Source organism: Etheostoma cragini, chromosome 13 (genome assembly GCF_013103735.1).
Source record: "Etheostoma cragini isolate CJK2018 chromosome 13, CSU_Ecrag_1.0, whole genome shotgun sequence".
In the NCBI taxonomy this organism is placed as follows: Eukaryota; Metazoa; Chordata; class Actinopteri; order Perciformes; family Percidae; genus Etheostoma; species Etheostoma cragini.
Genome location: NC_048419.1, coordinates 11,353,587 through 11,366,290, shown reverse-complemented (window position 1 = coordinate 11,366,290; position 12,704 = coordinate 11,353,587). Strand labels below are relative to the sequence as shown.

The 12,704-nt window shown below is 39.7% G+C and overlaps 1 protein-coding gene across 7 annotated transcripts in view; it reads right to left on the bottom strand.

Moving 5' to 3' along the window:
- Window positions 1–3,991: 3,991 nt before the first annotated feature.
- The window catches only part of zmp:0000001168 (signal-induced proliferation-associated protein 1), a 35,535-nt gene continuing 26,822 nt past the window's right edge, over window positions 3,992–12,704 (bottom strand). For 4 of the 7 annotated variants that reach the window (XM_034890979.1, XM_034890978.1, XM_034890981.1 and 1 more), the window contains 6 exons: window positions 12,522–12,648; window positions 12,295–12,418; window positions 11,104–11,202; window positions 9,543–9,615; window positions 7,677–7,755; window positions 3,992–6,258 (listed from right to left, as the gene is read on the bottom strand). In XM_034890979.1, the coding sequence (XP_034746870.1) occupies window positions 6,115–6,258; window positions 7,677–7,755; window positions 9,543–9,615; window positions 11,104–11,202; window positions 12,295–12,418; window positions 12,522–12,648 (646 nt within the window). In that variant the 3' untranslated portion in view covers window positions 3,992–6,114. Of the gene's footprint in view, window positions 6,358–7,676; window positions 7,756–9,542; window positions 9,616–11,103; window positions 11,203–12,294; window positions 12,419–12,521; window positions 12,649–12,704 lie in introns of all 7 variants that reach the window. The other 3 variants (XM_034890984.1, XM_034890982.1, XM_034890985.1) reach the window with 3 other exon arrangements.

The window sequence follows — 12,704 nt, the reverse complement described above, 5'->3', positions numbered from 1 at the left end:
TTTTGTCCTTTAATGTTTAACTGAGTTTAAGACAAGAAGGCAGGGCTCTGAGATTAATTTATCGTTTACGTACGTGGCTTGTCACATGAGGTCCACCATTAAAGGTCCCATGACATGCAAATTTCACTTTATGAGTTTGTTGTTAACATTAACATGAATTCCACCCCAGCCTGCCTATGGTCCCCCAGTGGCTAGAAATGGCAATAGGTGTAAACCGGGCCCTGGGTAGGATCTGGATGGGCCGATCTGTAATCTTGCCCCTTATGAGGTCATGAAGGGCAAGGTTACCTCCCACCTCCCCTTTCTCGGCTTTGCCTGCCCAGAGAATTTGGCCCACCCATGAGAGAGAGACGTCGTGGCTTTCAAACGAGCAAAGTGGCAGTTGGTCAAGGTCCCCCCCCCCCCCCCGAAAAAAGCTACACACTCAGAGATGGCTGAGTTTTGGGAATATATAAAAATCTATATAAAATCATCCAAAGAGCACCATGTCGTGGGGCCTTTAACAGGTTACCTGCTAACAGTTGTTGTTCTTTACAGAAATTCATCCATATTTGGTTGTTGCATTGGAGTACAACAATTTCAAAGACAGCACTTTTTAAAGTTATTTAGAATTGTTTGAATTAAGTTTATGGAATTAAAACAAAATAACTTTAATTGTTCATTTTATTCCCTGCTAGACTATTTATCAACTGTGTCTATTTCAAGAGGACCTATTGGAAACAGAGGACCTATTGGATAAAATAGTTGTCCGTTGTTTGTATCCGTAGATGTAGTTATGATCAAAAATATAACAATCTGATTCATATAAGCAATGTGAAGTCTCATTTATGGCAGGAACATAGCAGTGATGCTGCAGGCAAACTCACATTAGGCCTCATCTACTCATTGTATGGGGCAACAGCCTGTCCATTTAAATTATGATATACACCCTGCATACCAGGAGTCTAAACACACAAACACACACACACACACACACACACACACACCAGCACATGGCCTCTGTATTTACAGAACACGGACGAGTCAAACAGGCGTTAAGCCCTTAGGCTGTGTGTGACACATATCCCTTAGTGAAGACTCTGTCCTGCACTCCAACCCCAAATAAAGACATAAGCCTGCGCATTGTTGTCATGAGTTCTCCTCCTGCTGTCAAGAAGGGAAAGATGAAGCGTTTTCTGCAGCTATGTTTAGGAAAGCCTTCCAGAGAACAGAGTCCTGGTAAATGTTTGTATGATGTTGTCGTGATATTATGATCATGGAACAAGCTTTGGAAAGTGTATTTATCTTACCTCATGCTGTATCAATTCAGAGAGATGGGAATGTGCATCCAATCAGGATTTCAAACAAAAAAATTTTTAAACTGTATCATCTCAAGCTTTACATGGGTTTATGTGATACAGGCTGTTTTTTATTTTACATCTTGGTACTGAATCTCAATCAAAGCTGTTGTATTTAAATGGAAGTGAATGAATGTTGTATTATGAAAGTTAGGAGTTATAGCCTGGTGTAGGCCTATGGTGTACGATTGTGTGATCACGGTCTAATAATAGTGAGTCTATACTTTATTCTGTCAGCATTTTTCAGTTCCCTGTAGGTTTCCTGTAGGATGTTAAATAACAACGATTAACTTGACAACAAAAGCTGTGACGTGACTCGAAAAGCTATTCTGGTGGAGTTTTTGCGTGTCAAGGATAGATCTTGGTGGTGCACCATGCTTGCTCAGCTAATCTAAGTGATAGACAGGAAGGAAGTTCAACTGCCTCTTAGATCTGTTTAGAGGTGATTAAGTGTGATGGTTACAGAGCATTCATCTCTGCTGAACATTGACATGTTTATTTTCATTCCGTAATTCTTGTTCAAGGGGCGAGATTAAATCAAAGACTCTCACAACAGTTAAAGTAATCTCTGATTCAAATCTGTTGAAGTCCTTCAAAAGCAAAGCTAATGTTATAAGCTAATGGAGGAAATGCTGTATTAGACTAAGGTTTCCCATAACCTTTTACCTTTCCTAAATTCATATTAGGTGAGCTATTTGATTATTGTTTGAAGGTGTGATTCACAGTGTACATGCAGATCTAAACCAAAAACCAAATCATTTCTTAAAGTACTTCAATTTATTCTGGTGTTTTATGTGTCCTAATGTTTCTATTTTGTTTTTAACTGTATATTCATGTGTCTTATTGATTTTTAATGCTTATGACTTTTAACTGTTTGTACTTGTGTTTTATCTGTTTTAATGATTTTGTGTAAAGCACTTTGAATTGCCCTGTTGCTGAAATGTGCTTTACAAATAAAGCTGCCTTGCCTTGCCTTGCCTTCAACCATAGCATATTAGACTGAACCTTTTTGTATACTACTCATCTTTTTTCTACTTCAATAACAGCCGAAGCCTCATGTTTTAGCCTGATCCCACTTTGTCAACTTCTGCATTCTTTTCTTTTCAGCCAATCTGATTTGGCCATGACCTCTGTCTGAGACTAATCATGTCGCTTTTTCAAGTTTTGTTTGACCTTCACCTCATCATCAGAGTCTAGTCCAGGACGTCCTGGACAAATGAAGATCTACCTATCTAAGATCTTCACCATATCCGATTCCCTCACAAGTTTACATCCCATGAACACTTTAACTTCACAGTAGTGTTGTGTTGTAATTGTTAAAAATTCTCTTGCTATCCGTGCTCCTGATTTCAATCATGCAAATCAACAAAGACATCAAATAATACTGATAACTCTAATATTTTTCTTTAAATTTTTTGGGGGTAAATGAAGAGTAAATAGAGGTTTAGAGGGAGCAATTGATAACTATGAATCGTACTTAAGTGATGTTTACATCTGTTTTCCTCCAAACACCAATTCAAACAATAAACTTTATTATTTTTTTTTCAGTGATCTTTGTTTATGTTAGTGAGAAGACAAAATATTTTAAAAACTCGATACTCTCACTCCAGCCATTTGCTTTTTTTGGAGTTGTTAATCTTCCATGAACCAAAACAGAATGACAAACACCTCCCACCATCAAATCTAAAAGGCAGCAACACAAATATCTCAAACATTATCTGCCTCTGGGTGATTCGTCACTGTGTTGGCAAAACATCTGTGTCAACTCATTTCCAGATTAGGTCAAGTAAATGCACTACCTGAGGCCCATAATATTGCTGTTTTTTTTTAATATCTCTTTTGACCCTTTTTGTTCATCCAGCCACAATCAGATTTGTTTTCAAATACTCCAGTAATTTTCTCATTTTCAAATATTTAAATATCAAAATAATAATCCTTTAGAGGAAGCATACTCCATTCAACACATTCATTTCAACTTAAACTTGATTATAATGCATCATCAGTCATTTTCAGCACCTTCTTCCTTTTAATTCCCTTTTGAAAATCACATATTTGTCGGTGGTGCTCATTGAGCTTCAGCGGTTCTTCAGACCAACAACACACATCTATTATTATTATCATTGTTATTATCATCATCATCATCTTTTCTTTCGGATCGTCTGTGACTCAATGACTTTTCCTCACACAGCGGATAAATGACCAGATGTTGTGACGGTCTCTTAGAAAATCCTTCATCTGCCAACAAAAAAACCTCTGTAAGTGCAACCGAAGACAAAGAAATGAGGTCACTAAGCTGGCTCAGCATACATTACATTTTCTGGTAGGCACACAGTCAGAGAAATAAGACTTCACATAACACCAGTATGACCAGTTTGACCATCCATTCTGAAAGAAGAGTTTCACTCATTAAGGCGTACCTAATGGTGTTTTAAGACCTTAATAAAGACGAGCTATAGCTGAAATAGCTCAATAATATTATTATAATGAGAACCATAGTCACATTTAGCAAGATTTGCAGATAGATTTTGTCATGTAATTGTTGTTTTTCTACAAAAGATACTAAAATGTATAACCAAGCCCACCTTTCCTTTTTGTCCTTTCCTCAAGACTTCCATCCAGTTTAAACAGCTACAAGAAAATCCACATTTGCATGATTAATAAGTTACATTTTTATACATACACACATATAGAGGGGAGCTTGGAAGTTGCTTGGCACATTCTCATGCTTGACCAACCTCCTACAATCTAAATAACTATACAAGACACAGTAAAACGGGTCTTCTCACACCACCGTCTCCCTGTTCAGTCACAAGGCTTCAGCATGTACAGGAGATGAAACGGGACCCCTGCATGGCCACAATTACCACTTCTCTGCATAATAATCCTGCAAAAGGAGGGCATACACAACCCAATGCACTAAGTAACATGGAACAGTTCAGCTGTACATACAGTATTTTCACATACTGATAAAGTTTAGATTCATAATTTAATCTGTATATACTGTATCTTAATATGCTGGTACCAGGTATTCACAGTGACTCTAAAATAAAATTACAAGAGGAAGTTTGTACAAGGAACAAGAGAGTCTGAGTAACTGGCGAACGTTTGGCATCCCTTTTTGTCAGAGTTTAGAGTTTGCAGTTCAGTTTGTGGTCAGTTCTGTTTGATTTCGGTGCGATTCAGGAAAGCTGCCCGGGCTTTTTCGTTGGCACTGAGGAGAAGCAGTCTGACCCCTCTGAACTTGTGTTTATTATTGGCGCCATCAGCAGCGGACACAAAAAGGTGAGGTAAAGGTGGTGTCAGGGGGGATGAGATCGCATCCACCTTCTTTTGTTGAGCAAGACATAAAGTAACCTAGGCTAAATAAAGTACAGTATGTGCCCTATCCAGTGCTGATTTTACAAAATCAAAGGTGCAAGAACGACACAGAAAACAAATACAACACACACATCAGGGTGGAATGGTAAGATTTCACATATTGTCCTTACCTCTACCACTCATAAGCCATACTAAACAATTACCCAAAATAGTCACTGTAGACATCAGCCGAACACAAAACATATTTAAATACGATATTCTGTATTTCACTATTAGTTCCAGGTGTGTTATTCTGACACCTAAAACTATTTTGCCAGCTGAAAGACAATCCGCCTTATGGCATATCGCTCTTCAGGCCAGCAGGAGGAGATCTTCTACAGTATGGCTGCTACAATAGTGAGGTTAGAAGAAAACAGCTACAGGCAATCATGGAAGGAAGCAAAAGCAGTTCTTTTCCTGCCATTGTCTGCATCTTTAGGAGAGGTATAACCCTTTGCAGTATCTCTGTAATACTGTTGTCATACTTCCAGGAGGAACAAGCATGCTCAGTCCTTTTTTTTTGACATTTCCAGTTTAAGTCTTTTTTTAATGTATTGATTTTCTTAAATTGTCTCTCTAAAAACGTCAGAGTTTCTTAAATATGAGTACTGCTGAGAGTAATGAGGGCAGAGAACGATTTCCTTACGTAACCGGCCTTGCTCTGAGGTGAGTCAGTTAGCATCATTACATCTATTGAAGTAGAAGGCTGCCTACAGGCTTGTCATTGTCCTGTTCCCTTTTTTCTTACTGTTTTCAAGGCCTTCCACACTACCAGTGCCAGGCAGAACCACACTCAGACATTGCAACTACACGCCTGGCAGAGAAGATAGCAAGACTACTGTTCATGTATATATATATGTATATATATATATATATATATATACAAACATACACACTTTTGGTCATTTCAGCTAAGACCACCAAACATGCTATACAGTGTCTCTCAGTATTAATTGCCAATTTTTATGCATGTGCTATCCAGCCCAGCTTGTCAAGTATTTGAACCAGAGTACAGTACAGAGCACACATACAGACGCACGCATGTACACGTGTGGCACACATCCTTGCACATACTGTGTCATACACACCGAGAGAAGCACTCTGGCATAGAACACAAACGCAGCAGCCGGAGAGCTGCACACTGGTCAGTCTGTGAAGGTCATGGGGTGTTGGAAATGTAATTTCTTTCTTTTTTATGGGTTGATTTGCATACTGCCTCATCACCAGGCAGGTCCAGGATTCAGGATGGAGACTGTGGTGATATACAGACTGAAGGGGATACGTGTGTGTGTGTGTGTGTGTGTGTCTGCCTTTGCAAATATGTAGCCTACAAACAAAATAAGCGTACTGAGCATACAAGCATGTTGTACGATTAGCATCTTTCTGCCGATTTGTGTGTTTTGCCCGTGCAGTAGTGAAGCTAACAGGGCTTGTTGACGTTGCACAGCAGCTCGGTGACTTTGATGAGGCGAGCCACTGTGCTCTGCGACTCCTCCTGCAGCCGCTGGTTGTTCTGCCTGAGGCTCTGCACCTCGGCCTGCAGCACCGCCTTGTCCTCCTTCTCCTGAAAGACATCGGCACACAACAAAACAAAAGCCGTCGCTCAGATCGCTGTGGCAGGAACGGGAGGGGAGCGACAGGTACAGCGGTGGCTTTAAGGAAACTAGTGGACACACATAAACACAGAGCTTGAAATAAAAACAGAGAAAAAACAGGGTCGAGAAGCATATCACGCTGCAGTGAGAAAAAAACCCAACTTAGAATCCAAAACAGTGCAGAACCATTTAGTCATTGAACTGATGATTTGCCAGAAAATCATAGTTCAGTGTTTCAGTGTTTTGGGGTTTTAGGCTGCTGGTCAGACTGAGGTAGCAACTAATCACCTTTAATTGGTATAGGGCTGCAATCAGTTTTGTTATTGAATAATCTGATGATCATCTTTCAATGGTTATTAGAACTATAAACTGTAATTAAAAAAAAAGGAAAATAGTTATAAATGGCCATCCCAATTGCCCAGAGCCCAAAGTAACAGCTTTAACTTGCTGGTTCTGTCCAACCAAGAGTCCAAAACCCATTCACTGGTTATATAAAACAGAGAAAAGCAGCAAATCATTACAGCTGGGAACAGAGAATATTTCATGTTTGTTTCATAAACGACATATGATTATGTTTATAAGGTTAGTATTCTGTTGGTCAACTAATCAATTATTGTTTCAGCACTATTGTATCATTATTCTTGAGAGTTCATAGGCTAAAGAAATGGTTGATTAGAAAAATAATCAACCAATCATCAATAATGGAAATAGCAGTTAAAAATGAATAGAAAATGGTCCATGTAATTGGGAGGAATAATATGTTTATATAATATGTGTACACACAGAGACACATACACAACTGACCAAAGATTCTCAACACAAGATCCACTTGTCCACTACAGACAAGCTTACTCCATCCACCGAGGAAGGACATGAGATGTGGTTGAAAGCTCCAGAAACACAAGTGGACTTTGTGTTGAGAAGTGTTTGTTTGTTTTCTGTTTCCGAGGTCGAGAATAAGAATAAGGAGTTCATCACATACAATATTCTTTGACATCTACATACATACAGTACATTACTATAAATGTACTAGAAAATAACAGTATTAAATGAGTTGTTGTACATACATTCTTTTTTTAACTACTGGGAATATTTAAAAACATCTGAAATGTTACTGTACAAATTTACAACAACATCATGAATAAATAAATGCTTTTTGAGTGTTTTTGTATTTAATGCATCTACAGTGAGCCCGCTGTGACTTGAAATGGCTGAATGGACTGGAGGATTTGTACAAGAAAACAAAAGCCGGCATCAGAACTACAAATTATCTCGCTCCAGCGACGGAAGCTAAACAATTCAAATACTTTTTCCTACCTGCTCACTCTCCGGTGGAGCTCACTGAAAATAGTATAACAGAGGAAAACATTCACAGAAGTCAAAGCACCTTTTGCAGGTCATCCTGCAGCCTCTTCAGCATGGACTCCAGCTGCGACACCTTCTCTTCTAGGTGGCCTGGAGAGTCACTGCAAAAAAACAGAGGCAGTGACACTTCATCAAAAGCAATTACAGAATCTCATGGATTGTGATGCATTAATGGTTTACAAATCAACAAGATGAATGTCACTGCTGCATATTATAGATTTTTTTTTTTCTTTTATAAGAAAAAGTTCTCTTCTCCTGTTATAACATCTTGATTCATCTCATACAGAGTGAACTTTTCAATTTGCTGATTGGTCGTGGAGCCGTCCATCACTGTGGCAGCCTCAGTGCTCGAGACGCTGTCCCTGCTGCCTTTAATGAAACCTGTATTACTCAAAGATCAATTTAAAGTCATTGCTAAGACTGACTAGCAGACTTGTTTTCAGTAAGTCATCACTGATCATCCCATAATGCAGTTTGTCTGGAGTATATACAGTATATGTATGTAAAACCTGGCTCCTAGTGGTGTGAACAGTGTGATGATGCTTTTAAAGGAAAGAACATGGCATCGTTGACGGATGTTTTGGGCCTAGTAGTGATTTTTAACCTTTAAATGTGCCTTGGCATGAAAATTTCACTATGAGTTTTTTTAACATTAATATGAGTTCCCCCAACCTGCCTATGGTCCCCCAGTGGCTAGAAATGGCGATAGGTGTAAACGAGCCCTGAGTATCTTACTCTGCCTTTGAGAAAAGGAAATCTCAGATGGAATGATCTGGAATCTTGCTTCTTATGAGGTCACAAGGGGCAAGGTTACCTTCCCTTTCTCTTCGCTTTGCCCACCCAGAGAATTTGGCCCACCCATGAGAAAGAGAGAGACATTGTGGCAAAGTGACAGTTGGTCAAGCCCCCCCCCCCCCCTCTTCAATGGCTACAGACTCAGAAATAGCACATGCTAAGGAAAGCTCATTGTGGGACTGGCTCTTGTGGCTGTAATTCTGCACCAAGGTTGAATTTCAGGAAAGAGATTTCAGATATGGTATTAGGGGACCACTAAGGCCTTTATAAAAGCATCCAAAAAGCACCATGTCATGGGACCTTTAATGATTAATGGTATGGCTGTATATTTTATACTTTTGGTTGGTTTAAAGTTCATGTGTGCAATCCAAAAGTGCATATTTGAAGACATACTTTTCTTGTAAAGAGGCTGTCCGTTTGCTTTTTTTATTGTAGTCACCAAATATAATCTGACTCTCTCTCTTTTGTTGAACTGGTATCTACTGAAAAACAATGTGATCATTATTGCAATTGGCAAGTTTAGGTTCACAAACAGTACCAGTTTACTAGTGTCTCTTTTGTAGCATTTTGCATGCTAGCTGAAGCCACGTTTAAAAGTGAAATAATCATCAATGCAGTACGTCGATGGACATAAAGTGCACTTATAATATCAGAGACTACTGCTGAAGAAAAGTATCCTGTTGGTGTTTGGTTATTTGTTTTATTTACTCATTTTCTGAGCTTTTGGCCTACAGTTCTGCAGACTTTCTATGTTTAGACACTGTATGGCGAAGAAAAATTAGGCGAGCAAGGAGCTGTAAAAAGGGTAAAATTAAAATAATATGGATCCAAAAGATGACAACAACGGTGAGTCCGACACGCTGTGTGCATGCGCATACTGCAAGTGCATTACTGAGTGAACAAGATAGCTTGCCGCATCATCACATTGTCTCAAACAGTTGGATGTGGCCGATAAGGTCTAAATAATTGAGAGTGAAGAAGTAAAGCTGGAAAAGGATGTGTGCAATGATTCAGAGAAAACAAAAACCAAGAGACTAACTACAGAGATATTGAACTGTCTGCTTCACCCTGTGTGTACTGTATAGCAACCCACTTTTCCTTTGAGTCTTTCAGCTTGCCGTCTGTCTGGTCAGCTCCTGCTTGTGAGGGGTCTCCGGCTTTACGGTCTGTGGTAAAGAACATTATCCACATTATTATCATTTAAAATAGCCATACAGAGAAAAGAGGAGGGAGACAATGATGGCAGACTTTCTCTCAGTATAGAACATGCTCTCATTCATACACTTCTTAAAGCAACAATATAGAGTGCATGTCCACTACCTTTTTTCTCATATGGCCAAAAGTATGTGGACTAGCCCTAACCCTATTTCACCCATGTATTTGGTAAACCTCTCGCTTAAAAACACAAAAGCTTTCTACAAGATTTTAAAACCAGGCTGCAGATATTTACTTCAATTCAGTCACAAGAGGATAAGTGAGGTCGCTGTGATGTTCCAGTTGATCCCAAAAAGTGTTGGGTGTGGTTGAGGTCAGACCTCTGTACCACCCAGTGAAGTTCTTCCACACCAAACTCAGAAAACATTTCTGTATGGACCTAACTTAGTGCACAGGCGCATTTTCAGGTTGAAATACGTAAGGCTCTTCTCACTGTGTTGCCACAGAGCTGGAAGCACACCTTTGTCAAAATTATCAGTGTAGGCCGATCATTAAGCTTTCACTTATTTGGAATGAAGGGGACTCAACTAATAAAAACTGCAACACCCTGCAAATGATCAAAACACAAGCAAATGAAGACACATCTACACATTTGACAACATACGCACATCATTTAAAGTACTGCAAGAAGGTTACACCACAACGGAAACTGTTTCAAGGGGACACTAAGAAGTGATGCACAGGGCTGGGACTGCTTGTTGTTGCCTTGGTTTGTGGCTTATTAAGTTATTAAAGTCTGCTGTCCATCAATGTAATTGCATGATTAAGATATTATAGTATGCAAAAAGATAATGTTAGATTAACAGCAGTGCTTTCTCTAAATAATGCATGTATCGTCGAGTTGGTGAAGATGTTTCTTCATTAGCTTGTGCTGTGTCATTTAACATTTTAGGGCTGGCCATCGGTACTTGCTACTTAAGGTATAGACCAAAATAAGCCAGTATGGAGTAGTATCATAACTTCTCCAGTGAAACAATACCTGCATTAAATCCTTTTCAATCCAAACCCTATGGCGTGGTGTATGTAACGGCGTTGGCACCGGGCAGAGATACTTCCATTCACGTGACGGTCATCAAATAAAGTACAGAAAAAATGTATCAAATGAAATACTCAATTGGTATCGGTTACGCTTTAAATGTACTAGTTTTGGTCTATATATATGTTTTTTATTTTTTATTTGAAGTGAGTTGAGCTCTCAGGGTCACCATACAAAAGACCAAAAGTATACAGCCAGAAGTGTCAACATACTTTTGGTCATACAGTGTATTGTAAATGCAATTAATTTTTGGCCAGTCAGTCAAAAGGCAAATATACAAAAAAACACAACTTTATTTAACGTGAATCGTAAAAATTTTTGGTTTTAGACATGTGCTACCCACTAACAGCTTGTTGTATTATTTTAAAGTAAGTGAGGTGTACAAATATAAATAGTTCCTCACCCTCTCGTGACAAAGCCTCCAGGATACTGCGGCAGGCTGTGGCCAGGTCAGCAATGGACTGCCACTCCTCCTCAGTTGAATCTGTTGTCTCTGAGAGAACTGAGACAAAAAAGTTGAGATCGATCACGCGTTGTTATGGGACAATACAGCAGTACAGTGGGACCGCCGCCTTTTGAGCAGCCGTTCTACAGTGTAGCAAAAAGCCACCACTGGGGGATGCTGCTGTGTTAAAGCTGGCCAGATTCAGGGGCAGAATATCACCGGACAAGGAGGAAATGTTATGAAATATATTTAGGATTTCTTTCAGTCAAGATGGAATTTGAGGTAGCATACTAAAATATAACAGATAAAAGTAAAAAATGTAGGAGGCAAACTAAAGATAATATCAAATAATATTTTGAGTAAAATAACAAAATTAATAAAAACTTTAAACACGTATTTAGTAAAAAATTTAGTAGTAGTAGTTTAAAAGTTGGGATGCATTTTAACAGACTTTTTGTGAAAGAATGTCATGTAAACAATCAGAGGCTTCAGAGGGTGCATCCCCCCCCCCCCACGCAAAAATCGTAAGAATCAGATGAGCGGATGAGCAAATATTCTCTTATGGCGATTAAATGATGAGTCTCATAGTCTCAGCGGAGGCAGAGCAGATGGTGTAAGAGGGGCTCCTTGATTTGGGGCTGCCTAAAACTCCACCCCTCCCACCTCCCATCTGTCCCCCCCTTTATCCCAGCCCTGGCAGGGGGTGGCAGCAGAGCAGGGGTGATATTAGATTAGCGGGATAGGGGGCACTGTGGATGAAAGCGGAGGGACAAAGGGAATGCAGTGGAGAGGAGAGGAAGGATAATGAGGAGAGTGGTTTAAGGCAGAAAAAATAAGGAAAGAAGGACTTCGAGGCTCAAACCAGGCAGAGATTACTTGTAAACATGTGTAAATGTTCCATTTTGGCATCATTTGAGCAGTCGTGTCAGCTCTTGTGTCTGACAATTGAGCTTTGTTTGGAGGTCATCATCACATCTCTTTGTGCTCTTTGTCTCCCAAATCATTTACACGCATTCATTTTTTTAATTTAATAGGTTGCCATTGCTTTTGCCAAAGGGATTATAAATACATTATGAATATTAAAATTATTAACATTTATTTGTAAAGAACACTTTTTTTTTAAATCAGCAGGAATAGGGAGGTACTTACTCTTGGTGATGGAGTTATGAAGACTTAGGGCGCGTGAATTTCTTTCAGCTCGGTCTAAACATGACAACCGGGAAGACGAGTCACTCACCGAAGCTTTGTCATCACCAAACTCAGCACCCATGAACTGAAGACAAGAAATAGAGATAGAGGGGAAGAGACACTGTCAGAAAGAGTGTGGAGTGGTGGAAGAGAAACCACTCAGATGTCCTCTGGTCTCAGTCTGTCACCTGTTCGTCTTCTAGGGGAACCTTGGGTTTGACAGCCAGGATCAGATCAGGTGTGGCGTCTCTCAGCTCGCCGATGTTCTCAGAGATGTGGCGTTCCCCCTTTAGCCCCACGTTGTCGTACACGTGCCTGTCCACCGTGCAGTGAGGGAGAGATGTGGAGGTGAGCGGGGGGGGGGGGGGGGG